Source organism: Thalassophryne amazonica, chromosome 17, assembly GCF_902500255.1.
Source record: "Thalassophryne amazonica chromosome 17, fThaAma1.1, whole genome shotgun sequence".
Taxonomy (NCBI): domain Eukaryota; kingdom Metazoa; phylum Chordata; class Actinopteri; order Batrachoidiformes; family Batrachoididae; genus Thalassophryne; species Thalassophryne amazonica.
Window position 1 is genome coordinate 52,985,504 of NC_047119.1, and position 21,828 is coordinate 53,007,331.

General features: G+C 39.8%; 1 protein-coding gene across 2 annotated transcripts in view; it reads left to right on the forward strand.

Annotated features, from left to right (window-relative positions):
* LOC117528919 (dihydropyrimidinase-related protein 2) overlaps positions 1-21,828 on the forward strand; it is a 55,213-nt gene that overhangs the window by 17,476 nt on the left and 15,909 nt on the right. For both annotated transcript variants that reach the window (XM_034191545.1, XM_034191546.1), the window contains exons 2-7: positions 9,024-9,112; positions 10,369-10,553; positions 13,761-13,925; positions 14,299-14,360; positions 18,582-18,662; positions 18,877-18,945. In XM_034191545.1, coding sequence (XP_034047436.1) covers positions 9,024-9,112; positions 10,369-10,553; positions 13,761-13,925; positions 14,299-14,360; positions 18,582-18,662; positions 18,877-18,945 — 651 coding nt within the window. The remainder of the gene's footprint in view (positions 1-9,023; positions 9,113-10,368; positions 10,554-13,760; positions 13,926-14,298; positions 14,361-18,581; positions 18,663-18,876; positions 18,946-21,828) is intronic.

The following is a 21,828-nucleotide window of genomic DNA, read 5'->3' on the forward strand; positions in this document are numbered from 1 at the left end:
GCCTTTAACAACCTTCCCATGTTGTTTGTATTTGGTCCAGAGTTTAGACACAGCTGACTGTGAACAACCAACATCTTTTGCAACATTGCGTGATGATTTACCCTCTTTTGAGAGTTTGATAATCCTCTCCTTTGTTTCAACTGACATCTCTTGTGTTGGAGCCATGATTCATGTCAGTCCACTTGGTGCAACAGCTCTCCAAGGTGTGATCACTCCTTTTTAGATGTAGACTAACGAGCAGATCTGATATGATGCAGGTGTTAGTTTTGGGGATGAAAATTTACAGGGTGATTCCATAATTGTTTCTCAGAATTGAGTGATTCCATATTTTTTTTTCCTCTGCTTGGTCTAAAAAAGTAACCGTTACTGACTGCCACAATCTTTTTTTCTTGATTTCTTATAGTGTTTCTTAAAGCCAGAAAGTTGCCATTTGAAATGACTTTAGTTTTGTGTCATGTCTGTGATCTGCTTTTTTTCTACAAAATTAAACATCTGAATGAACATCCTCCGAGGCCGGTGATTCCATTATTTTTGCCAGGGGTTGTATAAAGCCAGTAAAAACTCATTACCCAGTAATATTCTGAGTCTCTTCACCCAGAGAGAAGGAAGCTATAACTTGAGGGGATGTGGTAACTTTAAAGTCAAGGCAGTGAGAACTACCAGGAAAAGTTTCTGTGTGTCCGTGTGTGGCATTAAGCTGTGGAGTAGTTTGGCACCTCAGCTCAAGCGATGTCCTAACATCCATCAATTCAAAAAAAGATACAAAGAAATGGTTCTGTTGAAATACATGAATGAGGAGAGAGGTGCGTGATCGTCACGTCTTTTTAATTTATTTCTAGTTAATTTACCTTTTGCTTTTTTTCCTTGTCAGCAATAGAAGGGGTCTCGCTAGGACACACAAACTTTCATAAAATACCTGGAATTATCCTGTACATCAATTTAATTATATATATCATAGCCATAATTGTAAACTATATTATAAAAAAAATTTTAATAATGATAATAAAATCTTACTATATGTTTGTTAATATAATAGATGTTAACATATTTGCATAATACCTGTTATTGCCGCTGTCGTAACCATGGTCAAAAGTATTATTTTTATACATCATGATCCTGTAGTTGAAATGCTAGTCAAAGTATGGTGATGATGGTAATAACTTAGAGAGAGGGGGAAACATGTATATGTATGTATGCATATATATATATGTGTGTGTGTGTGTGTGTGTGTAAGTTTATTGATACATAAAAAGACTTTTCCTTTTCTTTCCTCCTTGTTTCCCCCTCTTACATCACTTACATCATTATCACCAGATCGGGGTCGGCAAGTGGGGGTCTGTTGCTCAAAGGTCTCCCCCTTCTGCCAGCAGACTCCAAAACCTTGTCTTTTAATGCAGAGCCTAGGACATTCAGCAAAGGGTGGACCTGTGTCAGGGGGCGACCCCTCTCTGGCAGCAGGTTTACAAAATACTTTGCATCTTTTAATGCACCACACACATGACAAATGGGGAAGGAGGGGAAGGGGAAAAAAAAAGAAACTAATAATAATAATAATAATGATAAATTAATAAAAAAGTTAAGGTAATTAAATTAATAAAATAAAATGAATGTAGCATAATTGTATATATGTATTATGTGTATACATGTGTGTGTATAGGTGATGTATGTGTATTTTGTGTATGTATGTTCGCATCTATGATGTGTGTGTGTGTGTGTATATATATGTGTGTGTGTGTATATATATATATATGAGACAGAATTACCATCGACACACACAAGAATAGTCCTTTTTAAATCGTCATTTTCTGAGTAAATGTGGGGAATTTATTGACACATGAAAATGGCTTAAGGAATGACACCAGCAATATCAATAGCAATTAAAAAAAATGGTAGTAATAATAATAATAGAAATAAAAAAAACAAATTTTTGATTGACAATAATTATTGTCATTATTACTGTCTATTATGGTGGGAATTGTTTTTATCATTATTATTATAGATACTCATCACTAATATATGATATCAATTACATAGTAATAAAAAAGGAATATTGGTCACACTCGGTAGTCGTAATAACGTATAGGTATTTGGGGGTGGGATTAAATAAGTTCGTCTTCATCCCACCCCTTTTCGGGTTAAGTGCGCGGGTATGTATGCGTGTATGTTTGTATCTCCTGTTATTTTCAACCCAATTTGGGTAAATGTAGATGTCAAAGAAATGCTTATTTTGTAAAACTCAAAATAAATGATCAGTCAATGTACGTGTATATGTGTGTGTGTGTATATATGTATATGCATATATGTAGTGTGTGTGTGTGTGTGTATATATATATATATGTATGTATATATATATATATATATATATGTATGTGTATATATATATGTATATGTGTGTGTGTGTGTGTGTGTACGTATACAGGTATATATGCACGGCCCAAGCAGAGGGTCACCCCCTAGAGCCTGGTCTGCTTGAGGTTTCTTCCTAAGAGGGAGTTTTTCCTCACCACAGTTGCCTAGTGCTTGCTCTGGGGGTCGGCAGGGTTAATATGGAGTGACTTGGGCCAAGTTTCCTGTGATTTGGCGCTTTATACATAACATACTTATACATGAATTGAAATGTAATTAAATATTGAAGTGTATGTCTGTGTTGATGTGTAGTGTGTTGTGAATTTGTGTATATGTTGTTATGACTGTTATAATTGTTGGACTCATTCTAGCAGAGGTGGGCGTTGATAAGCTTTGCTTCTGCCCACACCCTTTCGGACTCACAGGCTTGTTTATATAACATTCATATTATTGGTATGTTTCTGTTCTTTCGGATTTGTGTGTGTGCCGAATAAATCCATTCATTCATTCATCCTTCAGGATCAAAGGTCAACAATTGGGGTCTAAGCGCTGGTATCCACATGTCCCAGATATAAATCGGGAAGCAAATGGCAGAGCTGAAACTGGTAGTGACCTTGCCACTAGTGACACCTATTCACAGGATGGAAAATTGCGCCGCCTGCTTGCTGCCCTGCCGCAGTGAGCTTTAGAATAACAGATCAGGTACAGATCTGCATCAGTGTTTGGTACAAGTCTAATGTCATCAGCTTGCAGCAGGGTTCCCGGGAAATTGCAGATGGTCCGGTTAAGTTGGTGCACACTTGTTGATGACCCAGTTGGGTTCCTGTTGACTTCTATTGGTGTTGAAAAATTTCATTCCTAATTGTCCCACTAATCCCGATAGTCCAGATAGTCTCTGGCGTGCTCCAGGTTGACCATGTACAGTCTAAAGATGTGGGCTACATGGTGCATAATCCCTGTTCTCACTTTGAGATATACATCCTAGGAAAATTAAGGTGCATGGAGATCACACAACTGCACGTACACCTATGGTTTAACTGAGACGTCCCCTGAAAAGAAGCTGAAGTCGTACAGTTGCGGCGGTGTTTGCGATAATCCCCGTGAGTTTGCCATTTTTGCAATTTTTTTTTTTTCTGTAGGGGACCCAACGAACTGGATGTATGTGGAGTGGGGTTTAAGAATGTTGGACATCAAAGGAATAAAATGACCAAAGGGAAATGTTAACGGAGGACTGTTGGACGTTGGCGGAGGTTTACATTCACAGAGTGAACTCATTTTTAGAATGTTGCTCGGGTCAAGTCCTCTTGTCTAAAAAAGAATTGCAGCCGTTCAGGAGTGGTCAAACTTGTGACTGTATCCTGTTTGTGAAGCTGTAAATGGTTCCCATGCACAAGAGGTCAGGGGTCATTGTGGTGTTTGGCTTTCGACCAGGACAGCCAGACCAGGCCTGACCCGCTCGAAAGCCTCATCAGTACAAAAACACTTTGCTGGTTTATTCTTCCCCCTGTTTCATAATGTTGCGACGTTGCATTGAACCCGCCAAGTTCTGACTCGGAATCTCGGTCTTGCATAATTCCGCTGTAAATTAGTGGTAAAGTTTGCTAGATAAAGGAAATCTCATACTGGGTGCTTTTGTTTCTAGATTCGAGTTATCAGTGTGGTTGACCAGTTTATATCCGGCGGACTCGTCTGATGTCGTTCCATCACTTTGTAGGTGCTGTTTGCTCTTCAAACTGGACTATGATAATCTCAGCTCTGTTTCCCTGTCTGAGGTCATACAGCTTTTGGGCCCCGTGTGAAAACTATGAGCGTGGACTCGAGAGAGCTGTGGCGAGTAATGTGATAATGACAGTCATGATGATGTAACGGCATATTTGAAAGTGGTTCCAGCAGCAGGCTGGAGCCGGGCCAGCCTCTCCATACAGCACAGAGCCACATGCCCGGTTTTTGCAGCCGTCCACTGAACTCGTCGGAGTGTCGCCACACCTTTTAGGACAACTGCAAAAGATTTTCCAGGCCTGCTGCGGACCTCAAGTGCACCATGTTGGATTGTGTGCCTTTAGAAATATTTATGACATTAAGACCAGATTGTGTTCATGGATGCATCCATCCGTGAGCTGTTCTTTTGAGGGTGATGGCGTGTGGATTTTGTCCAAGCATGCCTTTGGCGAAAGGCGGAGCCACACCTCGGGCAGACTGCCAGTCCGTCTCTGTGCTAAAGCCTCCTCCTCACTTTGGACATGTATCCTGGGAAGTTGTGGTGTGAAACCTTGGAAATCCTTACAGCGTCCAGGTGCGTTTCCACAATGAACATTCTGCCATTGTGCCACAGTCTTGCTTTAGCTGTGGCTGCAGCTTCTGACATTTTAATGCCCCCCAAACTTTGTCTTACTAGGTCATTTGCATATCTGTGAAGCCTCTAATGCCTGGGCTGAAGCGTCGTCATAATTGATGACCTAAATACGTTGTTAGATGCAGCCCTAGTTACCGACCACGGCATCAGACCAGGTCTTGGAGCGCGCACTGGTGCAGCATGCTGCAGTATTTACCACACAGTAAAACTGCCTTGGGTCCCGGATGGCAACTGCACCGGCTTGTTTTTCGGAGATGTCTCAGTTGATCCGTGGGTGTACGTGCAGTTCCATGATCTCTTTTCACTGTAATCTTCTGAAAGTGAGAACAGGGATTAAGGCACCATGCAACCCACATCTTTAGACTGTTGAAGAACCCTAATAGACATGGAAACAACAAGCCACTTTCATACAGAGTGTCTAATAGTTGCCCATGCCGTGTAAGACCTGGATAGTACTCTCAGTTAGTCAGGCTTGGTTGGACATGTTGAAGGGATTACATTTCCCAGCTGTCTTGGGAATGCCTCAGGATCCTCCAGGGAGAGTTGGAGGATTTGGCTGAGGATAGGGAAGTGCGGGATGAGCCGTTTGGTCTGCTGCCACTGTGACCCTGACCCGGATAAGTGGCAGAAAACGAATTGGTTTTTACTTGATGAGGAACAGTTGGGTTGTCCACAGGTAGCTAAATCACATGTCCTTAAATATTGGCTGCACACAGACTGCACTTCACCTCCAGAACTATTGGTGGCACTGTAAGGCAACGCGACACTGAAAATCAGTTAGCTATAAGACATGGCATTCAAAGTGACTCATTGTTTTTATTTTTCGTCAAACATGTCAAACCCTGAAGAGTCTTTGTATGTGTTTGCTGGAGTGTAAACCTGTCGCGGTCCAGCCGGCCTGTCAGATATATAAACCTGTAAACATTCATAGTCAAACGTTGCTTCGTGACATTTGGTGGCGATGCAGAGAAATGCCTTCAGTGGTGATAAAAGTACACAGAAAAAGTCTGTATTTAATTGACTGATGCCACATCCCTTTGTGAAGTTTCATGATGCTTTTGAACTTTTTGAGCCGACGTGGTGACGGACACAAGTGAAAACTTAACCTCAACCTGCTGCATGGCTGTCAGAATTAGGAGCAGGTGTGATTGAAATTAACTCGTCAGTTTTTTTTTTTTTTATTTCCAAAACCTGCTGGTGACCACAGCCCCAACTTATTTAAAAATCATGTACTAATGGAAGCAGCAACTTGTAGGAAAAGCCCTTTGTGATGACAGTTCTTCTTCGTTCTTCTCAGTCTCCTAGTTCTTTGCTCTTCTAGAGACTCCTGTTTTCCTCTTTGCTCTTCTAGAGACTCCCCGTTCTGTGGTCTTCTTGTGCCTCCTGGTTCTTTTTCTTTGCTCTCCTTCTGTCTCTTTATTTGGATCTGCTCCAAAATACATGGGTACATATCTCAGTCCAGTTCCAGCTGTATCAGATCCCACAGATGATTGTCATGATGCTTAAAAATACTTTTTCCAGTGAAAAAAGTCAGTTTTAGCTGGAGAGTTTCTGAGAAAGTCTGTGGTTTGTTTATCATCTACATCAGGTGGTGAATTCAGAGGTTACATTTTTTTCTTATTAATAAATGACTTGCTGTCAGTTATCAATAGCCTAATCAAAGGAGCACTAAAGGAGTTCTACACTTTGGTATTTGCTGGCGGCAGGGCGTGGCCACGGTGCTGCCTGAGCCTCTTTGGAGAGCAGCAGTTCTGTTCAGGGCCGGAGCTGCTGGCCGGAACAGAGCTGCCTTTGTTAGCCAGGGATGCTGGGACCAGAGCGCTGCCATGCCCTTTTTGGACAGTGTGGCCGAGGGAGGGGAGGAGAAGAGTGGGGGAGGCTGTGGCCCGTCCCTCCTCCCAGTCTCCTCCCCCCGCTCTGAGAGAAGTGGCGCAGCAGCAGGGTTGGCGGATTGATTACACGCTCCCACTGAGGATGGAGGGGGCGTGTCCACTGTCAGCTCCAGTCATTGTTCCAACGGTGGAATTCTGCCTCTAGTTTTATTCAAGATGAGCAGAATTAAGCCCCCGAGAGGCGCTGGTTTTAAATACGCAGGAAGATGTAAAGTACTCGTAGTGAAATGATTTAATTAATCGATCCACAGAAAAATACTTTTTTTTTAAATTAAGTGAAATCTCAATGTCTGGTTCCACCTGATGAAAAGGATATGTTCCATTTATGTTTATGCCACCTTAAAGCTACAGTCTGTAGAATTTAGGAGCGTGTTTTAGCAGCAGTGGAAGAGAATGTTCATAACCACCTGCTCATTTGTGTGTAATTACCTACAGTAGCGAATAATTGTTTTCATTAGCTTAGAATGAGCCCTTCATATTTACATGTGAGTGGCCACGCCACCATGGAGGCCACCATGTTACACTACTATGTTGGTACAGTAGCCTGGAAGCAACATAGTTGATGAGTTGCAAACTTGTAACAACCCCCCCCAGATTTGAAACGATTAGTTGTGTAACTCAAATAATTCGATTATAAAAATGTTCAAAGCAAATTCTGTGCCTTGAAGCAGAAGGCCACATCCCTTCACCATTTCAGCAAAATGTCAAGACTTTGGCCCAACTTTGGTCGGGTGACTAGACATTTTGACACGACTTTGTGTCCCTGGCCACCGGGCGAAAAGACTCGGCCCTCTACCTGCACTTTGAGTCAAGTCTTCATCGACAGAGCACAGAGTGGATTCATCAGTGTGGCTTTTATGGAAAAGCTGCAGTCCAGAGCCCAGTTTTTCACAGGCTGTGCTCATGTTCACGTGCGGCCTGACTGAGGGTTACACCGACCGCCTGCACTTACGGTCCAGTGTCAGGGGAGTGCTGAGCTGCTGACACCGGGAAAGATCCAAAATTTAAATAAATAATTACCCAGGAAAATGGAAAGGGATACACTAAATTTGACAATCTGCGTGATGGTGCAGCGACATTGTGCCATTGCTTAGTAGCGAGAGCCCTGGACTGATGTTTTTTAAAAACGAAAAAGTACTTTTTATCCGATTACTTGATTAATTGCCAGAAGAATCGATAGAATACTTGATTACTAAAATAATCGATAGGTGCAGTCCTAATCCACCCCCTCCCAATATGGTGGATGAAAATATCACAGAAAGGAGCTTGATGTTTTCCCGTTGAGATGCACTGCAACACATTTAGATTGGACGTTAGGAATACAGGTTTGGAATTGTTGACTTCCTTTTTGCAGTGGAAGGCAGCATAATGCCACCTTTTGCACCATGGCTGCAAGCAGGAAGAAAAACAGAAGTCAGTGGTTGGAGAAGGCATAAGGCAATCTGCAACCTCACCACTAGGTGACACTAAATCCTACACATTTTAGCTTTAAGTGTTCGTTTTGCACTTCTGTTGTCAGTTTTCCTCTGTACACCCCCACAATGGATGCACCAGATATTCGGTTCAAGGCCATAAGTATTTGGATTTTTTATTTATTATTTATTTTTTTGTTAAAAAATTATGATCGAGTATCACATTGCAAAGTCACTTGAGTTCTAAGGTCATGTGACCATTCTTCATATTAATGATATTGACTGACTGCAAGTTATGACTATTTTCATAAGTTTCATTGATTGTTTGCTTGATTGATTAGTTGCTTGTTACATTAAATGTCAGGACATGGTGAAAAATGTTGATTAATTTGTGAAATGACGTCCTGTTTCATCCACATCCCAAAGATCTTCAGTTTATTGCCAGAGAGGAGGAAAGAACCTGGACAGTATTGACATTGAAAATAAAAATGTCAAGAATATGAACATTTTAAAGACTCAAAATGATGAATTGATTATCAGAATAGTTGGCTATTAATTTAATAGGCAAATAATAATTATTTGTTGCAGCTGTAATATGATGTATCACTTATCAATAGCTGTTATTAGTTGTGCACATTGTTTATTTTGTTTGTTCTTTATCCGGGTAACTGCTTCAGATTGTGTGAGTTCTGCTTTCCTCCTGTTATAAACACAGTCACTGCGGAAGCTTCCACAGAGAAACCTGGTTCTGATCCAAACCTCGTAGGTCTGTCCTGTGTGTCGCAATTCCTAAATCAATCAAATTTGCTGCATTTGCTTTACCAGCCTGATTGAAGTTTAGTGGTCACAACCAGCTGGTTTTTCTTTTTGGTCCCAGCAGTTCTGTCGTTTGAAATGCTTGACTTTTAACGAATAACTGCATCGACAGCTGGTGTTGCTGTCATGTGACTACACTGTCGTCATACATTACACTTTGATTAATCATCTGATTACTGGTTGATAACCTTTCCTGTCTCCCAGAGCGACCGTCTCCTAATCAAAGGAGCCAAGATCGTGAACGATGACCAGTCGTTTTGTGCTGACATCTACATGGAGGACGGCGTCATCAAGTGAGTTCTGCGGTTTGTCTTCAGGGCACCGTCATTCCAATATTTCCTGTTTTCTTACTTTACCAAGCAGTAATAAAATCCATGTGTCTGTGGGTTTTTGTTTCTAAAGCACAATGCAGTTGTAAAACTTGGAAAAGGCAAAAATGGCAATAGTATCAAGAAGTGTATTTAAAAAAAAAACTTACTCTTTAAAGTGGGGAAAATGGTTTTATGTATTTCATGTCAGCATAGATGTCTTAAAGTTGAAAAATTAAGCTCTTTTGTAACTTAGAATGTTTTTAAGCTTATTTATTAAAACTAGAGGCTTTTAATTTTTGCTTCTTGTTGTTTTTTGTGTTATCTAACATTTATTTATGAGCAAATTGATGAATTTACACTTATCATTTGTGTTCTGTCAGATTATTTGTTTAATGTGACTTCTTTACACTTATAACCAGGGGTGCAGAAAAGGGGAGAATAAGGAGAAGGATTCTAGGGGCCCATGACTGACAGGGGCCAAGAGAGGCCCTTAATACAATTATAATACTGCCAAAATAATATGGGGGGTGGCCCAGTAAAATTTCTTTTCATGTTCCCAAAATTGCTGGGGGCACCCCTGCTTATAACAAATGTTCAGTTAGATTGTTTTTAACTTGTTATTTTGTAGGAATTTTTATGAGTATTGAACTTCTAGCAGTAATATAATGTTGATTAAACATATTTCAAATATTTAAAGGAAATAAAAATGTCTCCAAGGTGGATCTGCGGAACAAAAACCACACAGAAGACACACTGATGCTTCTGCAGGGAAACTTAAAATTAACAAATGTGTATTTAATTCCATGTTGCATAAATGACATTTTTGTATACAGTTTTTATTTATTTATTTATTTATTTTTTTTAACTCTCACCTCCCTGAACTGGTTATGTCAGACTCAGGAATAAAAACCAGCCTTTGTAAAACAAACAAACACTGATCTTTCCTTTTGACAAATATTTTGGCTGCTCCTGTTTCGTTCTGGGTTGGAACGCTGGCTCTAGCACGATCGGAGCAGATCCACATGTTGATCTGGCAAAAATTTTATACCGGCTGTCCTTGAGGTCGTGCCAGGTGTACATAGAATTGTCACATGGGCTTTGAACCTTGGACCTTTGTGCCACTGTACGGCCAGCCTTTTTTGTGTTTTCCAGTGATGCCATTTAGGAAAAATCTTTTGTAACTTCAAATGTTTTTCTCTCTTCACTAATCTTTTTTTTTTTTCTTCTTCTTCTTTCAGACAAATCGGGGAAAACCTCATCGTACCTGGTGGAGTGAAAACCATTGACGCTCATGGCCGCATGTTGATGCCAGGTGGCATCGACGTGCACACACGCTTCCAGATGCCCGATCGAGGCATGACCTCCGCCGACGACTTCTACCAGGGTACCAAGGCGGCACTGGCGGGCGGTACCACCATGATCAGTAAGTTTGAAAATGGTGCTGTCTCTAACTCCTCCACCCCACCCCACCCATTCAGGGGCCATTCAGAGGGTTAATTAAAGCTAACCGTGCCTGGCTTTAATTGAAAACATCTTAATGAGAGCAGGATGGTGTCTGAGCCAAAAATGCAAGATGGTCCATCTGCTGAGAGGACTGAAGGTGATGACGAAGAGTGAGGAGGCCAAAAAGTGATTTTTATTTTTTTTTTTTTACAGACTCCCCAAGGGAAGTGATTGGCCCCACAGATGGTCTGTTGGCCAAATCCACAGTCTCTACCCCTTTTTTCTGGTTCTGGACAATGGGATGAAAGTGTCACAGTCCTGCACTCATCTCTTGGTTCATTTTGTTCTCACACAGGAAATATTTCAAAACAAATGTTGTTGTGGAATTTCAACGTCGATGTTGGTAGAGAGTGTAGCAATGACCTATTCAGGTATGATTATAATAAGGCAGACTATGGTAAACTATGTACAGTGCTAAGAAATACTGATTGGTCAACTATCATAAGCGCTACTGATGTGAACATAGCGTGGAATTAAGATTACAAGTGATGGGAAAGTAAACCCACCGTGGCTAAATATGCCTGTCAGGCGGGTTTTGAAAAACAAGTATTTTGCTTGGAAGAGGTACCAGGAGAGTAGATCTTATGCAAAGTATAGATATGACAAGAAAAGGGATGCTGCAAACAAAGCTGTGTGTAAAGCCAAAAGAGAATTTGAAAAAAAAACCTGTGTGCAAGAGTGAAGAGAAATCCAAAAGCCTTCTAAATGTATGTTAATAGCAAGACTAAGAGCAAACAATCAATCACAAAACTAAAATCACAGGAAGGATGGGAGTTAGAGAAAGATGGTGAGATTGCTGCAGATTTAAATAGTTTCTTTCAAACAGTATTTGTGCAAGAGGAAGATAAATACCTAATTTGGTTCAATGATTTTCATGCACTACGTCTATGGTGAAGCTGTTGCAGAGTCTTTTGATCTTTGTTACAGTCAGGATGACTTGATGTTGGACAATGTATTCTTCTCACCAGATGATGTAAGAAATCCTTGTGTTCTTAAGGAGGCAGCAGATGTACTGCATTTTCCATTATTCTGTATCTTGAGACAGTCCCTTGATCAATGTATGTTATCTGGTGTATGGAAGTGTGCAGATGTAACACTAATCTTCAAAAAAAGGTGATAAAAGTGTAACAGGTAACTATAGACCAGTTAGTTCAACTTCACAGGTATGCAAGCTCTGTGAAAAACTTGTCAGAGATAGGATTGTATCTTTTCTTGACAATAAGCTAAGTGAGCAACATAGTTTCAGAAAGGGCAGACCATGTCTCACAAATTTGTTAGTCACTCTAGAAGAATGGACTAAGTTTATGATGAAGGGAGACCCTTTGATGTGTTATATTTAGATTTTAGAAAGGCCTTTGATTCTGTCCCACATGCAAGATTGATGTACAAGTTGAGAAAATATGGTGTGGTTGGTAATTGGTTGAAATGGACTGAGGATTTCCTTACAGACAGGAGGCAGAGAGTATGTGTAAATGGTTCAAACTCAAGTTGGATGAATCTATCAAGTGGAGTTCCCCAAGGATCTGTTATAGGCCCATTACTTTTTTAGTCTTCATAAATGATTTACCTGGGGTATTACAAACAAAATGTAAAATATTTGCAGATGATACAAAGGTTTATCATCCAATTTTGTCTTTGGTTGATTCAGAAATGTTACAAGGAGATACTGATAAGATAGTCGAATGGACACGTGAATGGCTTTGTGTTTTAATGACTCAAAGTGTAAGGTGTTGCATGTAGGTAAGAAAAACCCTAAATATAGATATTTTATGAATGAGATGCCCCTCCAGGCGGTAACTGAGGAAATATATAGCAAAGGTAAACCGAATGCTGGGACTGATTAAGTGTTGTTTCACTTATATAGACAAAACCTCATTTTTAGTACTGTATACATGTTTTGTTAGGCCTCATCTTGAGTATTGTGCCCAGGTCTGGTCTCCTCACCTGGAGAGGGATAAAGAATTAGAGGAGATCTATTAGAAATGTATAAAATTATGCATGGTTTTGAATCATTAGACTTTCGAATTTTCTTTACCTTAAGATATTATGCAGGTTTGAGGGGCCACCCTTATATTGTTGAAGTAAACAGAACTAGACTTAATATTAGACAATTCTTTTTTTAGTAACAGAACAGTTTGTTTATGGAACAGTCTTCCAGAACATGTAGTACAGTCCCCAACTGTTAACATATTCAAAAAAAACTTTATGATGAATATTATGACGTCCAGTTAAATTTGTTGGCAGTCCAGTTAAATTTGTAAGATTTTACTATTGTCTCATGAGTTTCTCTTGTAGTATTATATCAAAATGTATGATGTGTGCTTATATACTTTTTACACAATAAATTAATTATTATAACTATAAATAAAAGCTGTATATGAACATGCTGTCTCCTTATTGGTCAAAAGTTAAGCCGCAACCATTAATTGAATATTAAACCAGTTGCTGTCTCTCTCTCTCTTTTTTTTTTTTTTAATGCTCAAATTCTCTGTTTCCAGGTTTGTTAAATTTGAATATTTTCTGGTGTTTTTATGCCCAAATTCTCTGTTTCCAGGTTTGTTAAATTTGAATATTTTCTGGTGTTTTTATGCCCAAATTCTCTGTTTCCAGGTTTGTTAAATTTGAATATTTTCTGGTGTTTTTCATTCCTTCTAACAATGAATCTTTAGGTTTTGGAGACATATTTCCGGGTGTCATTTTGGGAAACACTGATCACCATTTTTCACCATTTTGTAACACTTTATGAAACAACATTTGGTTAATCAAGAAAGTGGATTAATAAAATGAATACAAATTTAAATTTATTCAATAATAAATATATTAAAGTTATTAATTTTTTAATGCATTTATGAATGTACAAGTTTAACTAATGGGATTGATGGGTAATTGGAACCCAAGTCAGCCGGTAACGGTTCACTTCAAACTATGGCTGCAGTTTACTGTTGTTTCATTAATTAAATTTATTAACTTATAAAAGTGTTAAGTATTTTATGAATAAATTAAAAAAATTCATACATTTAAAAAATTTTTAATAAATACATTTCTAAATTCAAAATATTTAAAGTTGAGGTTGCACCTCCACCAAAGCCATCGACTTTGCTGTAATATCTTCATGTGTGTGTCACAGTTGACCACGTGGTGGCCGAGCCGGGCGTCAGCCTCATTACCGCCTTCGAACAGTGGCATGAGTGGGCTGACACCAAATCTTGCTGTGACTACTCGCTGCATGTGGACATCACGGAGTGGCACAAAGGCATCCAGGAGGACATGGAGACGCTGGTGAAGGACCACGGTACGGCTGCATGCAACTCGAAGTCAGATCGAGTCACCTACGATAAATGCTTTGGTAGTTACAGTATGGCACATTTATTTGCAGACAGATTGTTTTGTTTTTTTTGTTTTTTGGGTTTTTTTTTTAAGGATCGGACATCTTGAGGCTGTAGTGTCCTATGCCATTAAAAAAAAAAAAAAAAAATGGACAGAAGAAACGAGTACCTAAGACACCAAAAATACACAATGATATACAGCAAAGTAATTTAAAAATTATTAGGATGATCTGAACATGTTAAACTCTGCATCACAGCTGTTTGTATTATATCTTTCTTTTTTTCTGCTTTATGATTAGCTTTTGCTTGTGGTTTTGACTATGATGTCTTGTCTGTCAGGTGTCAACTCCTTCCTGGTTTATCTGGCTTACAAAGATTTATTCCAGCTCACTGACTGTCAGGTGAGACTTTCCGTCTTTTGTTTTTTTCTTTGTACTCTGTCAGAGGATTTTGGCAGATGAAATTACAGAAATGTATTTCCTTCCTGTTTGTTGCAGTATTAATAATTATGCTAATTAAAGATAAAATCTGGTCTAATTTGCAGATTACAAATGAAATAAACATGTATTTACAGTAATTTTTTTTTTTTTAATGAGTTAATGGGTTATGCAAGTTTAAATAATTGGTCTTTGGTATGGCGGGAGGGGGGGGGGGGACTGAGTTGGTGTATTTGGAGATTATAAAGAGCCAAAAATGATTCTGGTGGATGGCCATGGGACAAACATAAATTTTAATATTTTATCAAAGTACATTACGTTGTTTTGGATAAAATTAACACTTGAAATCTAAAACTAAATACCAGATTTCTCTGCAATCTTTTCTCAGTATTTTATTAATGTGCAGATGGCAGAGATAATAAAAAGATCCCTACGTTTCTTTTTGTACAGCATATTTCAAAGGAAAGACACCTTCCTGACACAACGTACATGTAAGGTGCTTTGGAATATTAAGTTGAAAACAGATGTTTTGTCCACTTCTGTCATAAAAAGTGAAACTTTCACTTAATTGAAAAATTAACAAAAATGACAACTGTATAACAACTCAGTACTTTATAATACAATGTTTACAACATTTAAGCTGTTTGGAGGCATTTCATGAGGTTTAATTAAAATGTCTGATAGAACTTCAGTGACCTAGTGATGGCAAAACCTCATTCAAAATCAGTTTTTTTTTCCTGCGCCCACTAGAGGGCAGTGTTCACTCAAAAATTAGCTGACATCACAGAAACTCCACAGTGCCGAACAATTCAACATATAAAATTATGTTCAGTTATGGAACTGCAGTAAGCCTAAAAAAAATAATAATAAAAAACTAAACTGTCTGAACTTTCTGTATTTCTCCAAAAATGCCTTTAATTCTTGTCTTGGGCATCAGTTCTGGTTTCAGTTATAACTGCATTATTTGAGCAACAGTGGCCTTGTTTACCTGACCATAATAATCTGATTACTGTGAGTAATTGGGTAATGGTAATAATCATTGAGGAAATATGACGTCATACTTTTACACCATTTTAAAGAGCAAGGAATTTGCTCTTAAAATGCTGTAACAACACACTGGGGATGTTAAAACATCCTCATGTGTCCTGGTAAATTTTTGGGACGCACAACGGACTCTGAGAACTTTGTGATCTGATGAAGGCTGTTATGAGCAGCGATGAGACAACTATGCATCCCACTGTACCTCTGGAAATGTGAGTGGCAGTTGCTTTTACACACACGCAATTGTAAAAGAACAAAATAAATCAGATTAATGGTTTACATATGCTGAGGTAATCTGCGTATTGGGGAGAAAGCCAGGTGTGTTAATATGATTTCTCATGATCAGATAATTGTCATTGTTCGATAAAGCGTATTGTACTTGACCACTTAAATAATCAGATAACTCCAGTAATCGGATTACTATTGGATTTTTTTTTAAGTGTTTTTTAAAGTTTTTTTAAAGTGCGTGTAAATGGGGCCAGTGTTGCCATAAATGTTTTTACAGCACATGCAAAAATTCTAAAGTTTGAACAAAGTTTATCTAAATGTCGGATTCTTTACGTCTTTAAAATAGGTGACCTTTATAGTCAATTTCAAGGTCACAGCGAGATAGTCAAAATATTGGCATTGCCACCTTTTTAGAGTACCTCAAGAACCACCTGGCTATGAATTTCATTTATATTTAGCATAATGGTGTACTTGGGTGATTCCCGACACCTTGTATTACTGATTTGTGGGAAATGGGTGGTGGTGGTGGGGGGGGTATATGTCATCTTCTGTCGTAGAGTTTATTGGCACTTTAGCAGTAGCTTTTCGACCAGTACCACCACTTATTCAGCATGAGTGTGTAGTACTACTTTCTCTTCCATCTTGCCGTCACAAATGATGCTGTTTTCAGAAGCGAACGCCTTATGCTCAGTACACACGCTGATGCTGCTCACTGGGCGCTGCCCGGGCAGACCTGATATCAGTCAGTGCAGGAGGAAGGAATAATTCACAAGAGGCTGAACACGCCGTCTCTCAATGGTTGGATTGGACAAGAAATACAAAGCTTCAGTTTCAGAATTCTGGTTCTCTTTACATTCTGTTTGGGATCATCTCCAGCCTCTCTCAGTAATCAGGGATAATGTGTGATTAGCTCTGCAGTCTTGGTTACAGACTGTTTTTCTTGGCGTTGGGATCCCTGCGATTGTGTTTGTGTCTCTGGAGACGGACAGGATCGTGAAATCCACATCTTCATCCAAATCCTCCTCTGAGTCACGCTGAAATGGATTAATCCCTCTTGAAAGCTGTTGTGAAGCGGATTCATGCTGCTCTTTGCACCTGTGTGAGGAATGTACACCGGCCGGTGCCTCCAGAATTCATCACATTGGCCTTCGTGTGGGACTCCGACTTTATCGCCGCACATCTGGCCTTCAGCAGATGATGACTCATCAGAACGCTTTCCTTTTTGCCTGTTGATGTCACAGTTGTTTTAAAAAACACTGCGCGGGAGACTTGGTGGTTTACCATTTGTTCACCACAAAACACTTTCCTAAACACTAAATCAAACGCACCCCTGTGATCATCTGCTGCCGCTGGTTGAACTCCGCCAGCACACGATGAGCTCAGCGGGTTGGCCGGTTTGTTCCAACTGAAGATTTTAATCCTCATAAGTCCTGCCATTGAGCAAGACACTGAACCCTGAAGTGTTTCATCCAGGTTATGATGGTAAATCAGGATTAACACTTCAGCAACTGTCAAAACCACAAGAGGGCAGTAACTAGATCGGTACTAATGTTGAGAACCATCACAAGCAACCCCCCCAAAATGGCTCATAATCTGTGAGGAGCCATTTCCTCTGTTTTTATATCTTTCACGTTCTGCCATATGTGCAGGAAAAATGATTGCAAGGAGTTGCTTCAAAAAAAGCTTCCTGGTGCCCACAATTGGGATCAAAACACACTGAAAATCTGTCTTTCAAGTTTCACTTTGATCCGGAAAAGCATTTGTCAAAATGTTTGGGCACACTGCTCACTGGTGGCTACAATAGGGCACTGCAGTCTCGTTTGAACCCTGTATGATATCGCGGGATTTGACCACTTATGGGGACAGCCGCTGTGGTGTACAGTTCTATTTTCGGCTGCAGTCACCTAAGCAGTCACGAAAAGTGCAGTTTTTTCGGTTCCCAGTGGAGAAAAGAAGACAAGGCAAATGGGAGACAATAAGTGTTAGCTACTCTGGTTAGCTGTGTAGGCTATGTTCTCTTGCCTACATAACAGCCTCAACACGTTTGAGCTCTGGGTCATAAACAAACCACAACACATGACCACTTTCCACCATATCGTCACTTTTTCTTTGTATTTTCACTTTGTTTGCGTGTAATTTGCCCCAAATCTCAGGGAAAATGCCATGTTTGCGTCCCCGGAAGTAGAGTAATTACATCATATGCGTCAAATTTTAGCCTATTAGCGCTCACCCTCAAACAAGACTACTGTGCCCAGTTGAAAGTGAAACACACCCAATGTCAAACTTGTCAAAGGTCTTCGTGAGGTGACCTTGTGTTCCAAGGCTGACCTTGATACAGTCTTTGTCAAGTCATCATGAACACAAGGTTTCAGAGATTCTACTTCCTGGTGGCCATAGTTGGAATCAAAAGTTGAGCAATGTCAAACTTGTCCAAGGTCTCAGTGAGCTGACCTTTAGTACCAGGTTTCATCTTGATACATGAAGTCTTTGTTGAGATATCTCATACATATGGGCCACACAGGTAAACACGAGCAGCTGAGCAGCTCCTAGACCTGATCTGTCTTCGGGAATATAACTGGTAGTCCGTTCTTAAACAAATGGTACAGCAACGATACTGGACAGTTGATGCCCATTCATGTAGATTAAAGACAAAGTCTAGTTTTCGGTGCTGTTTGTATCTGACCCATTAGGCACTAAACAGTTCCTGTGAGTCCTGCACTTTGAACAGAGACTAAAGGTAAAACTGGAATTTGCACCCTTGGAAATGGAGAGTTTGTTTGCAGTTTGATGCTTGTTGCACTTTCATTGTCACACTGAAGCTCACAAACGTTTCAGCGCACGGAAGAATTTATCATTTCTGTTGGCGAATAAAGTGTTTGTTCATCCCGAGGTGACGACTTCGTCTGTGTGCTGCAGGTGTATGAAGTGTTCAGCGTAATCCGTGACCTCGGCGCTGTCGCTCAGGTGCACGCTGAGAACGGAGACATTGTGGCTGAGGTAAGATTTGGAGCCTGAATGATTCTTCGGAGGCTCTTAAACCATATATGAGATGGTAAATGAAGTTTGTTTAGGATTGTTGCCGTGCACGAACACTGACGAGTAGTTTGTTTGTTATGAAGCACCGTTAAAATGTTAAAATTAAATTGTGTATCGCTATTCAGCATGAAGATGAACGTTCACCAAGGTCACGGTCTTGTGTGCGTCTCCTCAGGAGCAGCGCCGGATGTTGGAGCAGGGCATCACCGGGCCGGAGGGACACGTTTTAAGCCGACCTGAGGAGGTGAGACCCTTTGGGTTTTTGCTCATATGTAAAAGTCGTGTTTGTTTTTGTGGAGACTAGTGCAGTGCTTGTAGGAAGTTTGTATTCCTGTAGAAAACTGGAAGCTAAAAAGTTAAATTAAGACTATCATTAGATCAATATCGTATAATAATGCCAAATATCACCACCAGACCAATTGAATTCTAGTGTTGTGAAATGCCATCACCAGAATGCAGCGCTTTCAGGTGCTACCAGTTGTAATATAAGTAATAAAAATCTTAACCAATGAATGTACCTGTGCAGTATTTAGCACAGTGCTTTAATTTTCCCTCAAAATATTGTATTTTACAAACTATATCTTGCCATTTTTGAATAGTTTATCTATTAAATAGTGAAAACTGAACAAAATCAATTGTAAGGCCTGAAAGAAGTTTCTGTAGGAAGTATTTTAGCCATAAGGTCAAGTGAGAGGAGCAAGTGTTGGCTTTTTAAATACTTGAAAGATGCTGGACTCATCGAGAGGATTTAGTACTGCTACAACCCCTGGCAAAAATTATGGAATCACCGGCCTCGGAGGATGTTCATTCAGTTGTTGAATTTTGTAGAAAAAAAGCAGATCACAGACATGACACAAAACTAAAGTCATTTCAAATGGCAACTTTCTGGCTTTAAGAAATCAGGAAAAAAAATTGTGGCAGTCAGTAACGGTTACTTTTTTTAGACCAAGCAGAGGGAAAAAATATGGAATCACTCAATTCTGAGGAAAAAATTATGGAATCATGAAAAACAAAAGAACGCTCCAACACATCACTAGTATTTTGTTGCACCACCTCTGGCTTTTATAACAGCTTGCAGTCTCTGAGGCATGGACTTAATGAGTGACAAACAGTACTCTTCATCAATCTGGCTCCAACTTTCTCTGATTGCTGTTGCCAGATCAGCTTTGCAGGTTGGAGCCTTGTCATGGACCATTTTCTTCAACTTCCACCAAAGATTTTCAATTGCATTAAGATCCAGACTATTTGCAGGCCATGACATTGACCCTATGTGTCTTTTTGCAAGGAATGTTTTCACAGTTTTTGCTCTATGGCAAGATGCATTATCATCTTGAAAAATGATTTCATCATCCCCAAACATCCTTTCAATTGATGGGATAAGAAAAGTGTCCAAAATATCAACGTAAACTTGTTCATTTATTGATGATGTAATGACAGCCATCTCCCCAGTGCCTTTACCTGACATGCAGCCCCACATCATCAATGACTGTGGAAATTTACATGTTCTCTTCAGGCAGTCATCTTTATAAATCTCATTGGAACAGCACCAAACAAAAGTTCCAGCATCATCACCTTGCCCAATGCAGATTCGAGATTCATCACTGAATATGACTTTCATCCAGTCATCCACAGTCCACGATTGCTTTTCCTTAGCCCAGTGTAACCTTGTTTTTTTCTGTTTAGGTGTTAATAATGGCTTTCGTTTAGCTTTTCTGTATGTAAATCCCATTTCCTTTAGGCAGTTTCTTACAGTTCGGTCACAGAAGTTGACTCCAGTTTCCTCCCATTCGTTCCTCATTTGTTTTGTTGTGCATTTTTGATTTTTGAGACATATTGCTTTAAGTTTTCTGTCTTGATGCTTTGATGTCTTCCTTGGTCTACCAGTATGTTTGCCTTTAACAACCTTCCCATGTTTGTATTTGGTCCAGAGTTTAGACACAGCTGACTGTGAACAACCAACATCTTTTGCAACATTGCATGATGATTTACCCTCTTTTAAGAGTTTGATAATCCTCTCCTTTGTTTCAATTGACATCTCTCGTGTTGGAGCCATGATTCATGTCAGTCCACTTGGTGCAACAGCTCTCCAAGGTGTGATCACTCCTTTTTAGATGCAGACTAACTAGCAGATCTGATTTGATGCAGAAACATTCCTTGCAAAAAGACACATAGGGTCAATGTCATGGCATACGGTCAATGTCAATGAGCAGATCTGATTTGATGCAGGTGTTAATTTGGGGGATGAAAATTTTCAGGGTGATTCCATAATTTTTTCCTCAGAATTGAGTGATTCCATATTTTTTTCCTCTGCTTGGTCTAAAAAAGTAACCGTTACTGACTGCCACAATCTTTTTTTCTTGATTTCTTATAGTGTTTCTTAAAGCCAGAAAGTTGCCATTTGAAATGACTTTAGTTTTGTGTCACATCTGTGATCTGCTTTTTTTCTACAAAATTAAACAACTGAATGAACATCCTCCGAGGCCGGTGATACCATAATTTTTTCCAGGGGTTGTATAACAGACTGATGCAGAAGGTGGCAGCAGTGCAACAATAAGGATGCCGGCTGCCATTAAACACCATAGAAGAAGAAAGGGTGCACATGATTTTTATCCACAGTCACGTTTGAGAGGAGCATGTTTCATGTTACATTAAGCCATATATACGAGGGCTGTCAATAAAGTAACGGTCCTTTTTATTTTTTTCAAAAACTATATGGATTTCATTCATATGTTTTTACGTCAGACATGCTTGAACCCTCGTGCGCATGCGTGAGTTTTTCCACGCCTGTCGGTGACGTCATTCGCCTGTGAGCACTCCTTGTGGGAGGAGTCGTCCAGCCCCTCGTTGGAATTCCTTTGTCTGAGAAGTTGCTGAGAGACTGGCACGTTGTTTGATCAAAATTTTTTCTAAACCTGTGAGACACATCGAAGTGGACACGGTTCGAAAAATTAAGCTGGTTTTCAGTGAAAATTTTAACGGCTGATGAGAGATTTTGAGGTGATTCTGTCGCTTTAAGGACTTCCCACAGTGCGAGACGTCGCTCAGCGCTCTCAGCCACCGTCGTCAGCCTGTTCAAGCTGAAAACCTCCACATTTCAGGCTCTATTGATCCAGGACGTCGTGAGAGA